Source organism: Ptychodera flava, chromosome 20 (assembly GCF_041260155.1).
Source record: "Ptychodera flava strain L36383 chromosome 20, AS_Pfla_20210202, whole genome shotgun sequence".
Lineage (NCBI taxonomy): Eukaryota > Metazoa > Hemichordata > Enteropneusta > Ptychoderidae > Ptychodera > Ptychodera flava.
In genome coordinates this window covers 3,838,821-3,862,571 of record NC_091947.1, presented here as the reverse complement: position 1 = coordinate 3,862,571, position 23,751 = coordinate 3,838,821, and the positions used below count along the sequence as shown (strand labels likewise).

The window sequence follows — 23,751 nt, the reverse complement described above, 5'->3', positions numbered from 1 at the left end:
AAGCCATTGAAATGGCATTAAAATAGACAATACCTTATCGCAGGTTCGCAGTCTCTGCTTTACGCCCCTCTCGTCTCTTCTCGCTTTCCCTCGTTAGATTTCGGCGAAAACCCGTTCTACTCATATTAATGCTTTGATTGAGGTAAGTGAAAGCTCATAAACATTTATCACACTTTCACAAGAACGTTCAATATTTGTGTTGCACGTTTTGTAGTTGCGCTATTACGATACGCGGTGAGTTCATTTTGTATGACCAACGTAAAATACGACAACTTTTTCAGCGGTTGCTATACATGCCAACATACTGAATGGGGAGCGAGCAAGTTACGATTGACTGAAAATATACAAGACTGTACATAAAAGCGTGGTACTCCCCTGTCAGTTAATGGAATATTCTACAATACAATGTATGACAATAGCGTTTAGAAGCCTTGGAATTCAAGCTTCGCATTTTTTCATTTCTTTGTGGAAACAATCTATTGTTAACATTTGAATAGGATTTAACCGTTCCATCGATACGGGGTACACAGATTTGGACCACCCTTGCATTTTTATGATTACCATTCTTCTCTCGTCATCCAGACAAAATTACGTCGGCTAATCTCGGCTGAACCACCTCTTTAGTTAATTCATGCCGTGGATCGCAGTTTTAAAAAGTGCACGAAAGTACGCCAGTTCGAGTAAATCGGTCAGTGCCCATGTTTGTCAACGATCTGCTACATAGTCTGCAAATACTGCAGGGGCGAAGCCATTAGGACTCTTTTGAAGGGATGAAGCCCTGACAGGACTGAACATGCTCGACTTTGACGTTTGTCCAGAGATACGATTGTCCAATATTAGCAATAGCTGTTGAATTGACTCCAAATGAAAGTAGTACGCACGACACGTGTGCTAACTTTTACGATGATCCTGTAGCGCGTGGCAGACATGTGCCGTGTATGTGTTCTCCTGTCTTCTAAGTGATTTGAGGAGTTCATGTAGAATGCATCGACACAGAAACGTGGAAGACCATAATCTAATCAAAATTTAATTAGTGATTGTCAAATTTACTGTGCAAGGTCAGTTTGCATGCATGACAAAACTTGACTTTTTCTAACAAAGAATTTCGAATTGGAGGATGCTAACGACTTTAGATGTTGGGAAGCTTGTCAGTCTTCTTGTTAGAATGTTTGTTTCGAATCTCCAATGTGTCACTTTTAGTCACGTGGTTTCAAGGAGTTCAAAAAGCTCGTTCACCCGTTTTCAATCGCTGTATTGTTTCAACTTAATTTCCATGACATGGATAATTTATAAAGAGAATATAGAATTTCACAAATCTTAGTTTTTCTCCTGGCTGCAAAAGCCAAAAACTGAAGTGTACTATCCTGTTTCGTTCAAGTTGTTTGAATTTCATCAGAAATTTTATGATAACCAAACAAAACTATGACGACTTTTAAAGCTTCTAATTCAGGAATGTGGTATTTTATTTTATTTCGAAAAATGCAAAATTTTAAGAAATATATTTGTTAGGTATCAACAGGTTACAGTTGACATGAAATATTTGATTTTGGCCATAATCACACCCAATGTCTGTTCATTGTGTCTTATGACAGTTACACAACAGTCACGCCTTTGTACTGCAACTGAATAGACACTGATTTGGAGCAGAAAATAAACTGAGTATTGGATTATGGATCAGTGGAAGTTTAAGTGTATTCCTGGAGCTATTTTTGAACTTGTGTGTGAAATTATACGATTGCTGTGAACAATACAAAGTACTGGTAACCACTCAGTAGAAAAAGGACTGCCCACAACAGCTGAAAGCGGACCGCCTGTCCTGGCAATTCATCAACCTTCATCAGTTAGATAATGAAATAGTGGTATCACCTCTTGCACTTTGCAAACGTCGTACCGTTGTTCTCCTGTTGCGTGAGCGGAGTCCCTCACTCCCTTGATATGCAGTCTGTGATAGGAAAACCCTAAGTAGTACTGGTGACGTAATGCATAGCGAAGGAAGACAACGGGTTTGTTGCATCAATGCAGGTATTTACTATGCAGCAAAAAAAAACCATCGGCCGTGCAGCTGCCTTCTCCGTTCAAAACACACGTGATACCGCAGAGATAAAAAACATAGCCATGATAATATCCATACAATTTGCACAACAAACTGGCCATTCAACAAGTCTGCTGCCATTGCTGTTGTTCCAAACGGGCCAATGAAAACGTTATACTGTACTTTGCAAGTTGCACGTAGAGCACTTTCAGATTATTTCTTGTTCAACTTCCCCAATGTCAACACGCCTGTCACAACCAAAGTTCTGACGGTAAGATGGCATTGTTTGATTCTCCCCCCTCTCTTAAAGTTTAACAGTGTTATCGCTCGTATCTCGAGTGTTGTCTACAGAATTGTTTTCGTAGTAATTGTATACATGATATGTAGACTGTTATTGGCGTTTCCTTTGCAGCATCGTATTTGATGGTAAGTAGTGCGGCAAATGAGCCAGACTGACCATGTTGGGACAACGGTCTAAGTATGAGGGGCTGTTCAGAATCGTTTGAGAATAATTATTCCCGCTGTAACGGCAGCGGCTTTATCCCTTTTCTAACTTGTGAATTTAAATTTATAATTCATTTCTAGGTGGTTGTTAAAGTTTTGTTAAGCAAATAGGGCATGTTCGTACGTGAAAAGTTGTTGGTATGTGACTCTAGTCACAAACTATTTTTAGTTTGCAAGACATTTAGAGGGTTGAAAGATCGGTCGCAAATGTCATTTAAGACGTCTCAAGACGTTGAAGACAATAGCTGAACGTTTATTTTGTACCGGTGGTTGGTATCTACAACCGTTGACAGTGCGACCAGAGACTGTTTCACCTTCCTATTTTCCTAGCTCCTTTTGTTGCCAACATGTATCTGTGGACTGGGGTGCAATTAAATCGGTCGATGGATGAATAAGCGAGTTTTCGATTGCTAGGCAGAGCAAGGTAAACTTGTGAGAGACGACCTGGGTCTACGTATATGGACAACAATGGAGATAATAGCAGAAAAAAACAGTGGGAATGCCTGGCGGCTAGGATAACAGTCATAGTATAAATGAGAGTATACAGACTGGCCTCAACTCACAACATCTGAGAATGGCTTCCTCTCGTCGCTTCGATTCATAAGTGGAGCTAGCTGTCGTCAACAATCTAAAAAGTCTAACCCTGGCTACCGTGGCTAGTCATGTGACTGTAAACTGGACTTTGCATACAAGCGGAGTTGATTTTCGAGTGTCCTTGAATTCAGTGTAAGGCAGAACACGAAACGGAGACTGCCGTCTTGCGGTCATTGTAGCGACTCACCTCAAGTAAGTGTCGGCAATGAGTTGCCAGTCATAAAGCGTTGCTATTTTGGGAAACTACGTAAGCTTTTCCAAAGATTGGTGTCTGTATTTTACTGGTATTTGCAATGGTTGTGTGTGTTAATCCTTGAATTCACTGTTAGCCAGCGATAAGGATCATTAATTTCTAGGTGTTGGACAGTTACACAGTGCAGATCTCGAGAGGTTCTCACCACTAGAATTTCTGTAAGTTATTCTTACGTGGTTTACAAGTCGTTCACCTGTGGAAGTTCGATTCACTGTTGCAAATTCTCAGTTCCTTAGTTTGCTCGATGCATGACGTCATCATTCTACGACGCCTATTGTTTTTACTCTTGTTGATTTCACTTGACGATGCTAATGTCAGCGCTGCGGCGTGTCCGTTCTCGAAATTTTGCTATTATAACCCATTTAACGCGTCGCTGGGGACCAGGCAGGCCAGCGCCCTCATTGTGCATCACCTGACAGCACATACAAGTCGAGTTGGTTCGCTGGAGGCAAATACTGAATCTTCACCGATTCAATCAAACTAAAGAAGTATTTTTTTGCGTCACCATCACAGCAATACATACCTCCACAAAGTACTTATATTTTTCCCCTGTAGCACGGGTAGACGAGCGAAACTCGAGTCTCTCAGGATATCTTCTTTAGGCCTACCTCCCCAGCCACAAATCAAATCAATAAACCTCTTCATTCACTTCAGTAACTCCGAGTCTATGATGGTCGATATTTATTCTGGCGAAAAGACAAACGTTTCACTAAGTGTGTACCCTTTACAAAAGTAATTATTATTGTCTACAGCACAATGGATATTATCGGACTTCACACATTTAAGTCCTGGCACACCGACCGCCAACGTTGAAGGATGGACGCAGTCTATCGATTATTCGTTACAAAGTTAATAGAATTATACGCCGTGAAATGGAGAAATATTTTCAAGACTGTTAAACACATAGGTAACAGGCTATATCCCTCACAAGCTTCAGGTTTCTAAAGAATAGACCGCCAAGAATACAACACGTTCACGACATTAGTAATTGTCCAAGTATGTGGTTAGCATAAAAGCAAAAGACTTTAGCAGTTCGCTTTCACTTATTTTGATAAATGGACCCCTGTTTGGCGTGGCTCTTTATACTATACGTCACTGACAGATGCATCGTTACCTCGTGGAAATATGAACAGAAGCTCGTTGACATGCAGGGTAGAATCGTATATATCTTTTATAATACCAGGCTCTATAATGGTATTATGGAATTTCAGAGTAAAATATACTGATGATTCAGGGATCTAGTCGACGCGTCGAAGCAGTGTAACGAGCCAACTTTCTCCAACGATAAACTAGTCTTCACAAAGGGAATCTTTCCAACCCGTTTGGGTCAAATCCTGTCATTCATCCGCCCCCAAACCTACCAGTGATGACAGGCTATCAACGCACCTGAGACAACAATACATTTTTGCTGCAAACAATTGCAATACCGTTGCAACGAGTTACAAAGAGGTTATTTGTCCCCATTGTGTATGATCGCTGGAAAGTACATGAGAAATGATCTTGTTGGTATACGGATAAGTTCTTGATGTCACTGCGCCATTATCGGAGAGCTGAGAACATTCCAGTCCGTTGCGGGAGCGTGTTGTAAAAGCACATCATTTATATTACTCCAAGTTGAACCTTTCCCGCGACGTTTTAACCTGAATGACAAACTGCTGGCGTGTCATGCGTTGAGGTCGTTTGGGCTTGCCACTAGGTCTGGGAAAAGCCCCGCAGGGCATTCACACTCTATTACAGTCGGAATACACTTTCACCTGTATGCAAGCACAGACCTCAGCAAACAAGTGCAGAAAACGTGCGCGGAAGGTGAGAGAAATATTCTGTTTATTGAGGCAGCGGGTTTCTACACCAGCTCGTTGAGTGAACTCAAAAGTTCACTCAAGTTTATCAGGGCAAGGGTAAAATGAGCGATCCGGGAACAGACCAGGTAACCAGACAATACCCTGGACATACTAGTATCTGTTTAATGGCCAAGTTACACTCGACCCAAATACCGGTTAGTACACTCAGTAAGGCACTCGTTCTATCAGTAACTCAATCAATGCACTAGTACTATTTCACGTGATATGAAGTCTAACGGCCAAGTTATCTTAATGACCAAGCCCCCTCTCCTCATGAGATATCGATTGCATTTGAACACTTGACCTGACATTGTTTAGGTACACAGTTATTGGCAGTGAGCATTCACACCCCCCCCTCCCACGCATCGAGTTACATTGTTATCAACGCACAGTACCATGGCCTTCCATACAATAATCGCCCTGAAACCTACATTCTGCATGCTGTGCATTGTAGTGGCAAAATTCACACATCATGCCATATGGCATATAATTTCATATTTAAATTTTGTTGCGCAACAAATTCATTATGTTATAATTATTTCTATCGTCTAGCATGCCCATCAGATTGGATCTCAGAAATTGTTTCAATCAGTGACACGAGACGCCCCGCCTGTGAGAGACAATGAAGACTTGCAAAGGCACTACTTTCATTCTATTAGGAACCGTACTAATGCTAACCTATGACTGCCTCAGTGCTCCTTCAAAGAGAGACGTCGGTGAGAAGAAAGGTATGTGAATTTATCCCATCTGAAATAGGACACCCACTCAATGCTGATCATCAACTAGCCTTCAGATTGTCCTAACAACAAAGTAACCCCTTACGCATGTTTTTGATTATCATTTATAATTTCAATGCCACAACATTTGTGATGTCAAAGAACCCATCGTATGTATCAGACCTCCAATGATTTTATGGAATCATCTTTAATGTCGGAGATAAAAGATGGCTTTCAAAAACAGACTGACGTCGCACAAACAGCGAATGCGTAACATGATGTAATACTTTTAATAATTCATATATTCAGTAATTCATGTTCAATTTTATTACCTCGGTCTCCGTCACTGGCAATACAAGCCATATGTGGAAGGCCAACATAATAATACGTGTCTTCCCGGTAACATGCTCTTCTGGTATAGGATAGATAGGTAGGAATTGTTTACTTTTTTACCATTTTTCATTTTGAAAAAAAAAAGAAATGAGTAAAATTCGCCACCTGATATGCTTTGTTCCAATATTGGAAAGTATCATTTGTTGCGCACTTGCAGTTTATCATGACCAGCCACAGATATGGCTCAAAACAATTTTTGTGTTGTTTTGTTTTGTTTTGCTTAGTTGTGTTTTCCTCACGGTTTCTTTACGTACTGATTTCCAAAGTGTGTCTGTATACTCTCTGTCATAGTTTAGATCGTCACAGTGTCAGTCATACACATTCGTTCCGATTTTCTTTTTGAAGTCTTCTATCCTTGAATCAGACCAGACTAAACTGTTGCATCTCTCTAAAGAGATGATGTATTTTCCAACTTGTATCCGTTCAGGGTGCAACAACAGCCAATGGTCCAAAGTTCTTCATCATGACTTCACAGAAGTTGTCAAGTCGTGTATTGTTTGAGCAAACTAAATTAGTTTTTTTATTTTTATTCTTTTTTTGACAAAACCTCTTATTTATCAATGCATTTAGATTGTAACTTAACGTTTCACATTGATCTTCGATGTTCTATTATTTCATTGTATCTTTGATATAAAACAAGAGTAAGATTTGGTTTCAAGAAATGCATGAGTTTTCGGACAACTGATACAATATGATACGACTAGTAGATCATTCAAAGTTTCCGAAATCCAAACATCAGCATGTAGTGGCCACGTTACGCCAAGCCTACATAGACTCGAGTCAAGGTCATACCGAATCTACCTTCTAGTAGCTCACGTTTGATTTTCACACTACGAGGAAACACTCTCCAAGGAGAAATACTACTTAGTGGCGTTCCCTTCAGGGGAATTACAGATAGTCATTGTGGCGAAGGCAGTGCCACTTACGTTTACCCCGCTGGCCTTTTCCATAATCATTGCAAAATTAAGGTCAGTGACTGATCCGGAAGGGACGCCACAAGATCGTATTCTGCGTATTTCTACATTGGGTTGCCATTTTCTAGTTTGAAATGGCAATATGCACTGGTATAAAAAAAAATACAGTGTCCTGAACGCCAAGATACAATATATTAGTAGACCACATTACGCACAGGTTGAAATTTAGACATGATAAGATCAAATAAGTCAGATGAAATGATTACAATGACGGAAGGGTGTCAAATATTCTCATCAACTTCAGTCCTTCCAACGCACATCCATGCTCAAACATATGAACACAGGTTTTCGGAATAGCGATTGGGCGATATGATTGCAATTGCTGCTGATTTTCAAGTTTTCATAATCGCACTGGACTTACTTTCAAAGGGAGAAAAATGTTTAGGGTCGGGTGTTTGATCAAGGGGAGGTCGGGTTACCGGAAACACATTTTATTTTCTTGGCCTAATTCAACCTTGAAGGTCTGCAAGCCTTGCAAAGAACATTGGACGTCTTTTCGATTTAAGTCTTTGCAAAACGCTTTTTTTCAAAATACCGTGACTAAAAGTGTTCAGACTAATAATGGAAGCCGAAAGAACGAGAGTGCACAATTATTTATATGAATGACTTAAGCTTATTAATGCGAAGGAGATTTTTTACCTGTGATATTGTTTCTTTTTTCGGAATGACATACTCTTTCAGGTATTTTGGTCAAATTGGTATGAAATGAAACAATCGAAAAATTCAAATTATCGAGTGCTACTTCAAGATCAGTCATTCGACTCTCGTATTCTCTGGAGTGTCATATTATGTACATATAAGATGACTACAGAATGATCATATCGTCAGAATGTCGCCACTGTCGCATTATAAAGCTCGATTAGAGTGATTTTATCTATGGTAAGTATTTTAAGGCGTAAAATCTCCGTTTTCTGTATTTCAGAAGGGAAACCATATTTCACATCTCCGCAAAAGATGCTGAGACGGTTCGTAGCAGAGCCGGCCGGTGAAAATACCTCAGTTCGGTTTCATTGTCATGCTGCGGGGTCACCAACTCCTGACATAGAATGGTTGAAAAACAAGAGACCGCTGGACAGCAGGAATGTCAATTACAATAAGGTAAGACAGCATGGAAGGAATGTAACTGGTATGTTCTGCATTAGGGCACTGCTTCTCGTTAATATGACGGTCTGCATGTAAATGAAACATCTAGCTCTTGCGTACAAGACGTGTGTGAAATTCTAAATGACGCGTGATCAATGGAAATAACAAACAAGAACAAAATAAAGATTAGAAATAATAAATAGAATAAAACAAAATAAGAAATAATCCTCTTAGTAAGAAACTAGCGATAGCTTTCTCACTTTGAATATTTGACGGGAAATCTTGCAATGCTTCACGGCATTTATACTCTTCATATTCAACGTATGCTTAGAGAAACGTCGATGAAATATTCATGGCAAGTTTCACCGACGGTGGCGCATTTTAAATGAGCTCATTTTTGGTTTGTCTATTTTACCGCAGTAATTGTGTCTCCTCGTGTTTGCATGCATCTCCTCGAGAACTTCAGAATTAATAAGTACGACCATTAAAATGGATCTACAGCGGAAAGACCTTTACTAGCTGTCATGAAATAAAAAGTGTCTGAATGTAGAATATCATATGTTTCTGAGCACAACATGATGATTTTTATGCTTATCGGTCAGAGACCTGTTTGCTGTCAGATCGATCCAAAACTGACCCCTATTAATGTTTCTGCGGTTCGTTAACCGAATTGACACCTCAGTTTTGTATCTTCAAACCTAGCTCAGTGTGAAAACAAAATGTCTCCAGTTGAAAGAAGGACATAAAACGACGGTTAATTCAACCGTTGATGTTATTTGACCCTTCTTGTGAGTCGATGTCATGCAATGACAACTACTGATAGTAAGATCTTAACCATCTCTCTCTTCTTGTTAAGTCCTTCAGTTCTCCCTCGGTAAATATTATTTAGACCAAACTTCTAATTAAACAAATACGATTCTATAAACCATCAACTGTACGATCAATACTTAATTTACATTGAGATCTACAAAAAACAGTAACGTTTGTTTGTTGATACATAGACAGTTTCTCTAATGTCTAAGGTTGATATGAGATGTACATCAACAGGTGGTTGGCAGGTTGCGATAGGACAATGGCCGTAGATGGCGGGCTGTACTGTCAACTCTTGAAGTAATCGAATTCTCTTTCTAATCGATCATTTTTATTAGGTAAAAATGAAACGATGGACTCTTATCTTACAAGATTTGACAGAATCGGACAAAGGTTTCTACACATGCGTCATTGCAAATAGTCACGGCTCAATCAATGCAACCTACGAACTTGACGTAATCCGTGAGTATCTCAGAGAGAGGCTATGGAGCATAAGTTCAAAGCTCCATTGCCGTAAATTGTCATCACTTTCCAGTATTTTGTTGTATATGTAATGTGCTTGCTGTCCTACTCGCTAACTCATGTTGGAAAGCCTATTCTTAAGTTTGTCGATACAGAATGTACATATATATTTAGTCTTGACAAAAATTCAGTTGTCAATCATGACGTTGCATAGTATGAACAATTAAAATGTTATGATGGCATGGCAAATACTTCCAAAATACTGTAGGAAGGCTAATAAATCACAGACTAGATTATGAAATAAAAAACTGCATATACGGAAAGTTATAACTATGGCCCACGGATCAATTTTCATGGATGTATTTTGTGACGTGTTCATCGCTATATGTTTTAAAGTGGCACTCCCACTTGGTAACATTTTTAAAACACATTTTTTTAATGCCAACGGTCGATATTTGACATGACGACTGCGCGCGGATCGCGAGATATCGATAAAAACATGTCCTTAAAAAAGTTAAAGTTTGAATTCTGGTGGCCCACCTGAATTCAGCTTCCGAACATAGAACGTTCGGCACTGGGGCCATTGTCAACTAAGCTATGGAGTACGAGTCTACGCTGACGCTGCTGTACGCCACAGCAGTACCACTCGCGTCGGTGAGCGGTCATGTCCCATGGGAGAAAGCCGAGTCCTACTGACTCGGCAAAAAAACCCGAAAAACAAAGTTTGCTGATTCCACCAGAATTCGATAGGTGACTAGCATAGATAGGTGCGGTTGATACATAGTATGCATAGTGGCCGCCGCGTGGTATGAGCACATACCACACGCGGCGGCCGCTATGTATCGAACCACGCGTAACTGTGTGGCAGACGACAAAATGTAGTCATCAGAGGCAACTAATATTTTACTCGTAAAAACTGATATCTATGTGGTATTGTTTAAAAATTTAATACAACTGATTGAGAATAATGAAAACGACAAAAACTAAGGAGAAGTTTTAAAAAATAATTACCAGAGGTAAAGGCATTGATAATGATGTATATAAAGTCATCGCAGTAGGAGGTAAATTAATTGCGTCATTCGAACGTTTTTGGACTCCTTAGAATATCGTCAATCAGCACAAAAACACACTTTCGGGGGATTTCGGGTTATAACCAGAAACGATCGTAAAACTTCGGGATGTGAAAAATACGCTCGGGAAATGACATGTTTTTATCGATATCTCGCGATCCGCGCAGAGTCGCCACGTCAAATATCGACCGTTGGCATTATAAAAAGTGTTTTAAAAATGTTACAAAGTGGGAGTGCCTCTTTAAAGCCCGAAATTTTCAAATCGATCAATGACTGATTACATCTTTGATTTCTCCTGTCTGTGAGTTGAATCTGAATTTACCGCCATGATACGTCATCAGCTGCTATGTGACAGCTTTATTCTGATTTATTCCATAAAATGGTCTTCCTTTTATTGCGGTATATCGCAAGCTTGTCATTTTGTCACTGTAGAATAACTTTTGTTTGTTTGTGTATGTCTATTTTTTTTATCTTATTAAAATTAGGAGTAGAGATAGCCACATTTCCATCTTCGATTGTTCTTTGTTGTTATGTTCTGGTTAGCTGATAGTCGCCTTGCTTACGAGAACAGCAAAAAATAAACAAATGTCGCCATCTCTTCATATTCATACATGTTGCTCTTAAGGTAGTATGCGCCTCGAAAGTGAAATACTTAACTTTTGCTCAAACTTTCCTAAATGAAAACTTTCAACCATTCTCTTACCAAATTAACAATAAAAATCAGGGGTCACCTGCAAAGTTTGGAACTAGCGAAACAAACCAACATTTTGCGACATTTGAAATTCAAAATGACCGCCATGCCTTTGTTAATTCTATGGGGGGAGTACAATTTTGGATTTTCGAAAAACTAAACCAAGATCTTTAAAATGTGCCCCCATAAGTGTTAGATCAGAAAATAATTGTAGAAATTTCAGAGTCAGAATATCTGTCCCCGAGGCGCATTGTACCTTAAGCGAAACGGGGATAAACCCTGTATGGATTTGAGTTGAATTTTCCTTTAATTATTTTCTATCATCTGTGGCCTACAGCAAGGAAACTTGATCCCCCTAAACTTAACGCCGGATTCCCCCAAGACAAAACAGTATATGTCGGAAGTGACGTCATTATGAGGTGTCAAGTGGTAGTGACTCGCAACGATTTGGTACCTCACTTGCAGTGGGTCAGACAAGTTACTAAGGAACACTTTTCCATCGTGGACGATCCGTTTGAGACGGTAAAGGTGTGTGAAGCATGATGACATGTCTGCTAATCGAATACAGTGACGACAAAAATCTCAAAGCGGTATTGAGATAAAGAAATATACATAAAAATAAAGTTCCGTCATGCATTGAGTGAAGTAATTACAAATGATTTTAATTTATGATGATTTTTTCACTGTTTTTGTTCCAGAAAACAAAAACAGTTTCTCTTTTATCTCCTGCCTAATTATGTTGAAGTGGCTTTGCAAAGACAATGCACTGACGCGTATGACATGCATGGTTATCGTTGACAATTCGAATTCCTGTCGGGACTGAAATCCAATTGTCAACAATGAAACCGAACACTCTACACACTGCAGGCTGTTTTGAAAAATATTTATTTTAGGCATTTTTAATGATTTTGAGACTACAACAAAAACAATGATACAAAGAGAACAGTACGTCAAAAACTACAGCTAATAGAACCTTAATGTATCTGTCATTCCATGTCTCACTGACGTCACAATGCTACAAGTACTTTGTAATATTACGGGATGTTGTCCATCGAGCATTTCAGTAAATTTTCAGTGCTTCTTTTCATGAAAAAGGAAAATTTCAAAGAATTATTACCTATCAATATCTGCTATTTATCTTTATTTTCAGGCGGAGTGGCCCTTGCATCCAGAGTTACCCTGTGATTTGATGGTTAAACGTATCTTTGAAAAACCACCTTTCGAATGTATTGAGGTATCGTCCTAATAATAATATATTTAATCAAAACGTTAAGTGTTGTGTGATAGAAAACAGACATTTATGCACGTGATTTTACATTCAGCAAGTTTTTTGGAGCGAATTGTTTATGACTAAAAGGATATGAAGTAGAAATGCAGCCATATGCAAAGGTCAATGAATGAGTTTATGTGAAACATGCCATTAGACAGATCGAAAATTGTGACGCCATAAGACCAGATGAGAAATAGAGTTGTAAACATACGGTATTTCCTTCTTGGGACTAAGTTTGTAAATGTAATCCTACATTTCTGTGTTATCATTTACAGCTTGACTTCACCGAAGATGAAAATAGGTTGTACGGTCGCGAAAGACTTGTACTGTTCAACGTATCTGTAGAGGATAGTGGAAAATATACTTGTTTGGCAGGCAACGCTATCGGCATTGCTTACCAAAGTGCAACGCTTAAAGTTAAGAAAGTACCACGTAAGTGTTCCTTGAGGTAGCTCGGAGACGGACTTTTGAACTGTGATTTTTTACAATCCTGCCCTGATCTACCACTTGTGGGTTCCATGTTAAAGAGTCTCATTTTTATGACAATCGAAAGTTTGTTTAGACGAATAGAGTTAATACATGGATGTTGTCGAATTTGAATTTCAAATATTGCTAAATTTAAGGTATTTTTTCCATAGTACCAAAATGTGCAAGGTGAGCCCCATTCGTTTTCTTATTTTGAAAGCTAATGACCGGAAGTTTCATTGAGGTAAATTCGAGCAAAAGTTAAAGTATTTCAATTTGAGACGCATACTCCCTTATTTCGGCGACATGCTTAGTGAGTAATTCTGACCACATTCTAAAACTTACTTGATAATTCTTTTGGCTATTGTACGCTGAAATGTTTGATTACATTTCCCTTCGTTTTAACCACTGATTTGTATCGTAAAACGGTCAAGCAAGTCATTGCAGACCATTGTTACGACTGAAGTTATGAATATATTAAGTTATGAATATATTATATGAATTAATGGTCATGACCATTAATTTATTCTCGTGATGGTTTCGTTTATCGTGTCTAAAACCGGAGTCGAATATAAGCTTATTCATGGTCACCCATTCATTAAGTATCTTTCGGCATGTCAAACAATATAAGTAGTATCTCGCATCAAACAAAATTCATGAAAAATGGCCGACTTTGTCCCTTTAAACGTTACAGCGCCTCTGATATGGAACTCAGAATTAAATCCATTAACATGTATACTATATTTACGTGTAGTTGCCCCTCTCTTTACGGAGGAATTACAACGGAACATCTCGGCTACCGTCGGCGAAGACGTTCGTGTCAAATGTCCAGTCAAAGGAAGCCCACGGCCCAGTATCGCCTGGCTTAAAGACGGAAAACCAATCATGAACAACAATCAGTACCTACCAACCAGACAGGGTTTAAGAATACTGAATGCAAAACATACAGACAATGGAACATACACATGTACGGTGTCCAATGAACACGGTCAAATACAAGGAAATTTTACCCTCACTGTATACGGTAAAGTTCAATTTTACTTCATGCTTTGAAAGAATGCCGTCCTCGCATATTTATATTTGTGTTTTGCTTAATTTCACCAGACTTTTGAACCTGCTATTAGAATATTTTTCCATATGCAATGCCGAGATCATGTAAGCTCCTATATTCCTAGAAACCATTTCTTCAGTTTATCTGCCCACTGGTCCTGATGGATCACAGACTGAGACGGAGGAACGAAATCGAGGGACATCGCATATACATGTACAAGATGCTAATCAAATTGTGATCAATGAGATAACGCTCTTTAGTAGCAATTTGATGAATGATAATAATGATTTCCGTATAAACAAAGGTTACATTACATGATAAAAATGGAGCTGGAAAATAATTATTTGAAAACAACTACTAGTCCGACTTCTACACTCATGACTAGACATTGAAAAGTCATACAAAAAGGGCTAATTCTCCTTGCAAATAAACAGTTTGTGTACATTCAAATATTTTATTTCTATAAATACAGCTTTGAACCCCGTTTTAAGTGGCTTCTACAAGCTATCAATTTTCTGATATTTTGCGGAATGTTATGGCATAGCTTTGCACCTGTAAACTTGATGGTAAACTGTCCTGGCATATGTATTATCTTTGAAATACCAAGATCATGTATAAATTGCTTTCTGGTGTTGTATTGATGACCGATTGGAGTGTAAAAATCGTGAAATTAACGACGCAGTTTTTTGTTCACTACATTTTGCACAAAAATTGATAGCTGTAGCTTGAATGTGCTGTAAACAGTTGATAAATACTTAAAATTCCCGATTTTATGACGAGAGAATGAGATGTCCCCAGTCTCCAGTCACTGAAAGTGATAATACGTACGAGTTTCGTTTGTATTAAAGGTACACGGTCACCGTAAACTTGCATATTCCATATATGATAAAGGGGGCGGGGCTTAGCGTACTACCCCGTAACACCTGTAGCTGTCGGGCCTCCATATTTGATACGTCAAAGAACATGCAGACGACGATGATAAGTAAACCATGGCTAGTCGTGTGGGGGCGCCCTTTTTTAAAAAGCGGCCACCCGCGTAAAATCTGTGATTGATTTTTAAAAAACAGGTGACCGAATACCTTTGAGAACACGTCATGAAGATATGCTTGGAAGATATTCCCTACACTTCTAGATACTACGAGATATGCTGTGGAATTAAATAATTATATACCATGACAAGTACATATTATTGAAGAAAATGTTGAACTCCAAGAAAAACTCTTATTAGTTTGCTGATTTTTGCTTGAATTCAATAATGGTCTTTGTTCACATAGAGGTACTTTCATTCTTTGTTCTCCTATAGACAGAGGTCAAGCGGACAAATTTGAAATAATTGACCCTGAACCACCGTCCTTCACTGCCACGGAAAAAATGTCACCGAATATTAGCAAAACAATGGGCAGTTCTGTCAGGTTTCGTTGCAATGCACACGGAAGTCCAACACCTGATGTCAAATGGCTTAAAAATGATGAAGAAATCATCGCTGAGAAAATGATATCCGACCAGGTCAGTTTAAACACTTAAATATGTTACGTTTACAATAAATAGTCAGATTAAATGAAGTGTGCTGTTCAAAGTGTTTTGAAGATTTTCAATGAATGGTCGTTTTGGCATCGTAAACTTTTTAAATGTCTATCATTATTGTTAATTCAAGGCATTAAGGTAGTATGCACCTCGAAAGTGAAAGACTTAAACTTTTGCTCTAACTTTCCTCAATGAATCTTTCAATCATTCTCTTTCAAAATCAAGAATAAAAATAAGGGGTCACCGTGCAAATTTTGGTACTAGAGAAACAAATTACCCAAGATTTACCGATATTAGAAATTCAAAATGGCCGCCATCCCTGTGGTAACTCTATAGAGAAAAGTAAAAATTGTCGAATTTTGAAAAACTAAGCCGGTAAAAAGTTTTCTTTTACCAAGAGCTTTAAAATGAACCCCCACATGTGGTATATCAGAAGAGAATTGTAAAAGTTTGAGAGTCCGAATGTCTGTCCCCGAGGTGCGTTCTACTTTAAGACAACATTTCAAGCGTCATCTTTTTGCCAACTTATCCTAGTTGTTTACATTTACTTTCACAGACACGTCACAAAAAAGGGATCCTTGCCCTGGAAAACATCAAACAATCTGACGAGGGCGTGTATACATGCATAGTGAGTAATCCGTATGGACAGGTCAACTACACGTACCGGCTTCAAGTTCAACGTAAGTTGTCCAAACGCTTTGCATGAAAGCACGCAGCTAAGCAGTATTACTTGTCGCAGCTTGCTTTTGGGAGAGACCGATGCTTTCAGAGAAGACTTTGTCCCGTCGAATCAATTTGACCTGCATAGCTGGAAATAAAACGAAACGTTGAAGGACTTATAGGCATGCGCATATAGTGCACAATACGCGTAACAGCATGTATATTGTTATCAATAAATTAAGTTCAAAACCTGAATGGCAGTGATAAAAGTACAACAGTTGTGGGAGTTGTAAGGAATGAAACTTACAGGGAATAAAGCTGCTTATATCTTTTTTATTCAGGTTGTACATTTCGAAAACGATTTTGCATAACGCTGTAAATGTCAAATATCTCAGGATAAGTTTATTGTAATCATGAATAAAGAGAATATGATGTCATCCCATCAATAATGTTAAAGATGCTGTTTGTCACTTGAATGTTCAGTTAGTTTTTCGACTGAAAGTTTGTTAGTCAATAACATACAGTTATTTCAGAGCAAATGACGATGATTTAGATAGAATACGCCTGGAGGACACATTTTCGGACTCTCAAACTTTTACACTACTTTTCTGATCTACTATTTATATTGCTCATTTTGAAGTTCTCGGAGTAGACAAAGTTTTCACGATCTTATTTTAGAAACTCGAAAATTTAAATGTTTTCCTTAGAGTTAACAACGGGTTGGCGGTCATTATGAATTTCAAATATCGGTAAATTGCTCCGTTTCTCTGGTATCAACATTTGCATTACCCTTAATATTTAATCTTGATTATGAAAGAGAATGGTTGAAAGTTCTCGAGGAAAGTTTGAGCAAATGTGAAGTCTTTCACTATCGATGCGCATCGATCAAGATTATACCAACCTTGCTTTCTCATTTCTTGGTGAGCCAAACCACCGAGAAAATGTTAAATTGCAACTGACATATGACAATGACAGTCTTACGTAAAGGATTATTTACCTTCTGCAAGTCATAAATACTCAGAGAATTACTCAGTGTCGACATAATAATCACTTTGGAAGGAGGGCGCAATTCCTATTTGTGATTGATTATGTTCGACGTGTTTATTTTGTCTGTAATAACAAAGGTATTTTAGCAGGAAAAGTGTGACTGAACATGATTTATAAACGATCACTCTGGATTAGCAATTTTGAAATGAGTATAATACTCATTAATTCACATCAATATGACATAGCTCCAAGTATTCTCAACGCTGAATAAACTATATTTTTTATTTCTCTGATTTTTATATGGTGCATATGTAACACTCATTTCAGCACCCGTGATCCTTAAACCTGGCTTTCCCAAGAATAAGACAGTTGTGATTGGTTCATCGGTATCTTTCAAATGTGACGTAATTGCAACTAACTTGCAACCGAGAATTCAATGGTTCAAACACATCGAGACTGACAGCAATATGGACAAAGATGAGGTCATTCAAAAAATAAAGGTAACCAGTTTGATACTAATTGTACGGAGCCACTTGGCACGTCGGTCGCACAATATAATTAAAAGGAGGCGGTCGTAGGAACTCTGCTCAAAGGTTGCCAGGGACCCCTACGACCGATGTAAACACTGTATCTGGAGTACTTTGGCGACTGACGAAAGTTAAAACATGGTTGTTAACAATGAATATCGTACAATTTAAATGTTGCAGCTATGTTGACATGATGCATCTGTATAGAGTGCATGAAATACATTGTTTGTAAACATGAAAGTCGCACACGCGCAGTTCCGACCACGGCCTCCCTTTAATGTTGTGAATTTGTCGAGGTCATTATAAACTGTTACATCGTCAAGTGATTGAAAAATAATTTCATTGTCCCGCCAACTCTAGTTCAGCCGCATCGAAGAGGTTATTCAGTCGGTGATAAATATATTATCGGTGTTGTCTGTGTTACACAGTGTATTTATCTTATTGTTTGGCTTGCCGTGAAAAATATTTATATATTTTCACGTGAATATTTCAGAGACATTTCTGTTTTCTTTACAATCAGAAGAAAATTGATTGTCCCTTTTTCGAATGAAGCAGACAATATTAAATGGGATAAAGTCGATATAATTTCAAATTGTATCTGTTATTTTTGTTTCATGTGATGTTGTTCTGCTTAATGAAACATTCTAAATTGTTAGTCATCTTTCTACCTCCCACAGCTTCTTGGTATAAAAATCTTTGATGATATAATTCATGGTACATACCAGAAATGATATCACATCAGCTTATCGGTATGTTTTGTGTGTACGCAAGGTTTGAATGGAGCTCTGATGATTGATAGTTTAACATGTTTCAGTAACAAAATAAACCAAAAACAGGCGATGTAATACGAAAGGGTAGTGACATTGTCCCTAAAATTGATACAGCTTTCCATTCAATCAGTTTTTAAGAACATGCCTATGGCAAGTATAATCAATTTTCATTACATCTAAGATTGATGCGTCAAACATGACGATTTCTTCGATTATTCATGCGTATTCAGTTAGTCAGGCATCATAAATCGTCTACAATCATCAACTTGCTACCAAATGCACGTCATGAAATAATGAAAACTTTAAAATCTATCATGTTGTATATTGATACAGGATAAGTGGTTGAACAACCCTGAGTTGACCTGTGACCTTATCATAGGGACGGTGTTTCCTCTGTCTCCACCGGTAGTGTGTATCGAACAGGTAACCAATATTTCATCTTGAAATACCCATGGCCACGTAATAAAAATTTTCGCTCCCTTGTAAAGATGTTATGCAACTAAAGCGAACTGATGTAACATGACGTCACTCCTCCATATCACTGTTATCACTAGCAATAAAGAGAAAGCATTTTTCCTTGTTCTGTGCAGGGATATAATCCCCATACCGAGGGAAATCTTTGTATAACGACTAGAACATCGGTAGCTTTTACCGGCTTTCATTTGGAGACGAACTGACTGTCTTCTCGCCTGCCTGCCTTGGTCAGATAAATATATGACACAGCGGGTGAAATTCTACAGTGACCTTCCAGATCTGGAAATAATTTCCAATTATTGGTCTGCCAAGACCCGCCGGGATGTCAGATTATTATTCCCACAAACTCTCTACGTTGTTTATACCGAACGTGTCTCTGGATTTTGAACCAGCTTACAACGTCGTCCTTACGATTCTTACAGCAAGTCATAGAAAGTAGTTTTCACAAATTCTTCCTTGAAAGTCAACAATCACAGTGACAAGCTTATGCAATTCCTTGAAATGCATTTTTCAATACTTTTGTTCCGAACGGAAAAATTGCAAATAAATTACAAAGTGTGCATTCGATTAAATTATTGTACGGAAATAGTAAACCATCTTTCTACTTAGTTTTACCCTTTTCAAGGTTGATGTAGAGCTCAATTTTTAGCCCGTCTGTCCTCTTTAAGAAAGGACAAATTAAGAGAAAAGAGGAAGACTGGCGGCTCTGTGATTTCGTTGGTTCTGTTGAGTTTGATTAATTTTTCGCCTGCAAGACATCGATGTTTTAAAAGGGTCGATGGATGGTTACATGGGCTTTCTGATGGTATAATACCTGTTATATCATTATTATCTATTTTTGAATACTTGAAATTGCCAAGTACTTACATTTTACTCCAGACAGAGAGTTTGCCCACTTAGAAAGATATTGTATGCTTAGCTTGTGTTGTGGTAATCTTCGCAGGCAACTGTCGACGGTGTTGACATGCCAACTGACAAAGAAAAGCTGTATTTAGAAGACGTCAGCGATGATGACTCTGGAATGTACACTTGTTTGGTTGTCAATGGTAGTCATCTTAGCGTCCATCAAAGTGCATGGCTGCAAATAGTTCACGGTGGGTAAACTATTATACACAGGCATCACCTGCACTTAGTGAAGTTCAAATATGGCGTTTGTTAAGATCTAATATGGTGTTTTGAAGTCATTTGCACCGAAAACATGTAAAACTATTTTGGGGTAATTATATTGATACTTACGTCTACTTGGGGAAATGATGCGGTGGAGTACTTTGCGATCAACAAAGCAGAGGCTCACAAGGAGTTAGACTGGTATGAGGAGGGTTTATTGGCTTGATTTCACCATACAGTAACGTGCCCAGCAGGATCGTGTTCTACTCTTTCTCATAAAATTCTCCCTTAAAAGAGGGAAATTACAATCTAATTGTGCTGATTTACTAAAATGGTCGTCCACTGGCCACAGATTGAAATATATTTCCATACAAATGTTAAGGTTTCAATTACATCGAATATAAATTGGTTCGTATTTAATCAAGCCGGTTTGGAACAGTCCTCGATTGTTCCTTTAGATATACTTTCTATTTAAAGCAAGATATCTCTTGTAAGATTAAAGTTTGCTGAATCACATGGTTGCACAGCGTGATCGGTAGCTACTGTCACCGATACTCCTTGAACTCTATTCATACTGAAGTCCGTTCAAGTCCAAGGTGACTGACTTATTACTATAGCTAATAAGAGTCCATAAAATTCGATACATAAGAGAAGGTAAATATGAATATAAAGACTAAATAATTCTTGCCATGTAACAATGTGGCTATGCAAGGTCATGTAACAATGTGGCTATGCAAGGTCATGTAACAATGTGGCTATGCAAGGTCATGTAACAATGTGGCTATGCAAGGTCACAATGGTACATTCTGGTGTTTTCTTTTATCATCGCAGGAATGTGGTGTTCGCACAAAATTGAAGCTTGGTGCAAATCAAGCTTACTTTTCTCGTCAAAAACAATTCTTAACAAACTACAACATGCAATTATGCAAACTAGTTCTGATTTTAACGCCTATTGGATATCAAATTCATCAATTCTACCATTGTATAACTCTTTCATTATTCATTCAATTTCAGGACCAACAATACCAAACACTCCAGAACCAACAATACCAATCACTCAAGGAGTGTTATCAGACACGACGATGGAACCGGAAATGACGCAAGAGTCGCCCAAAACAAAGAGGGAAAAGGAAATGTCGAATTTCATTATTATTGGATCAGTTGCAGGAATTGTCATCACCCTTGCCGTTATCATCATTGTCAGCTGCTGCATTTGCCGACGTAAAAGATCAGGCGACAAGAAATTCGTGAAGTCGAATGGTGTCGGTGAAGGGAAGTCGATGGAAGAAAAACAGAAAGAGAAGACACAACAGAAGCAAGAAAATATCGAAATGAAATATGAAAAAGTCAGCACCATGCCAGATGATGAAGTTCAAGAAACAAACGTGGACTTAGCAAATGCAAACAAAGCATTAAAGGAAGATTCTAGTAGCGACTGTAAAAAAGAAAAGGTAATTTCCAGTAAAACGGACGAAAGAGGGCGGCATCACCAGGACACCGATGCCACGCCCTCAGAAAGGGAGGCAGACTGCGCTGAAGAAGAATCTGTAACTTCGGATTCACATTCGGAACAAGATCCGATGAATCCTGACTCCGCTTCAGAACATTCAGCAGGCAGCCTTTAAGTAACGTTTAAGTTACTTTACTATACAGTATTATCATTTTTTAAAATGAAATTATATTTGTCATTTACTTTGAAGGCGTTTATTTTATTTCACGTCTCTTTGAAGATGAATAGCAACTCGGTGATATTCCGTAAAAGTCTACAAGCTGCAAAATTTCCCGTCTACCTCAATGAACTTTCACCAACGTATTTCTTGCCGCGTCTTTGTCATTTACACATACGTCAATCATTTTATCGGAGGTGTTATTTGTCCCCACCGGATATATTTATTTACATTTTTTCTTGCACGAATAATTATGATTGATGTTGATGCATATCATCCGTTACTGCACGACTCAGCTCAAAGCTCCATTACACATAAAGTACCATGTCGATAAAACTGTACTTTGAGCATTCCTTAAGCTTCAAATTCGTCTTACAGTCAAAACTTCGGGGCCAATGTATACAGTCAGTAATATTATGGGAAAATGAAGGTATGTTTTCATCTAACAGTTTTGAAAGAATCGAATCTTTAGCTGCAGAAAAACAGTCAGAAAGTTCGTCATAATTGCATGGTATGTCCCTCCGTTATCAGACAAGATTTTAGTAAACCAACACAACTAGAATATCAGCGACTGTGTTAATTTGTCGGTTTGCAAACACGCACGGCTGTTTGAAATTAAAACAGGACAGATTTATGGCGTGCACATCAACCATGACTTATCTCGTAAATCATTAGTCTCACTAAATAAAATAACCTCAACAGCTATAACACCATACACAGACATACAGGTACGTGCATACATGGATACATTCATAGATACTAGTAGATGGATGCATGTATGCAAGCGTACGCACGTACATACATACATACATACACACACACACATACATACATACATACATACATACATACATACATATATACATACATACACACATACATACATACATACATACATACATACATACATACATACATACATACATACATACATATACATACATACATACATACATACATACATACATACATACATACATACATACATACATACATACATACATACATACATACATACATACATACATACATACATACATATACATACATACATACATATACATACATCATGTACGTCACATACAGACGTTTACATGCAGACAGCCGCAGCATTTGAATCTGCAGTTCTTAGTCATTGTGTAAGACTGTTGGTCTTAAAATAAATAAATTAGACAGGCATTCCTCTAGGCATTGCGTGAAACAGTGTAAGCATTAAGCGTAAATTAGGGCATTGATAAATTAGATTTTCTGCCAACATTTGTCTATAATCATCTCACTGTAGCTTTCATTGGAGAATTTTATTTTAAGTGTTTTGGGTGGAAAAAAATATTTTTACAGAATAAGCTTTGGATTCGAGATATATAAAGAAAATGAAAAAAATGAGAGATTGCATTTTGTTTTGTAAATACTTGCGAAGCTTATTTGTACTTGAAATAAAGTATTTCAATAAAGATTCGTTCAATTGAGAACCGAGCTTGTTGATTTATTTTGCGATAATTATATCTGTGTGGCAACCGAGTGATGCAAAATGTCCAAGACTACTAGCGGTCCGTACTTTCTGATTTGCGTTGTGAATTAACGACTTTGGTGCTTGCCGCTCACCGAATCGGCTTCATCGGGTAGCAATTGTCACCGTCCTCGCAGTCTCCGGCCAGGTTGTGCTGTTTGATATCCTGTACAGGTGTTATGTGAGAATTCATATAGTATACATTACTAACTTTACAAGGAAAACCAGGTAAGGTACAGAAAGTAAAAAGAAACTGTGTGGACTGCAAAAGGTAGGTTTTTACTTCGATTTTTCTGTAGGTCCTAAATGCAAAAATGAA

At 38.1% G+C, this 23,751-nt stretch overlaps 1 protein-coding gene across 7 annotated transcripts; it reads left to right on the top strand.

Annotated features, from left to right (window-relative positions):
- The first annotated feature begins 15 nt into the window (after positions 1-15).
- Positions 16-23,394, top strand: LOC139119785 (fibroblast growth factor receptor-like). 7 transcript variants are annotated; one of them, XM_070683673.1, is made up of 14 exons: positions 16-142; positions 5,777-5,952; positions 8,230-8,405; positions 9,539-9,662; positions 11,761-11,951; positions 12,574-12,657; positions 12,969-13,125; positions 13,913-14,182; positions 15,513-15,715; positions 16,290-16,413; positions 17,708-17,880; positions 19,011-19,100; positions 20,095-20,245; positions 21,273-23,394. In XM_070683673.1, the coding sequence occupies exons 2-14, from the start codon at positions 5,847-5,849 to the stop codon at positions 21,881-21,883; spliced, it is 2,460 nt and encodes an 819-aa protein (XP_070539774.1). In that variant the 5' UTR covers positions 16-142; positions 5,777-5,846; the 3' UTR covers positions 21,884-23,394. The 7 variants fall into 7 exon arrangements, with proteins under 7 accessions (XP_070539774.1, XP_070539780.1, XP_070539775.1 ...); XM_070683674.1 differs by lacking the exon at positions 16-142 and adding an exon at positions 1,919-2,022; XM_070683678.1 differs by lacking the exon at positions 16-142 and adding an exon at positions 2,138-2,303.
- Positions 23,395-23,751: the final 357 nt, after the last annotated feature.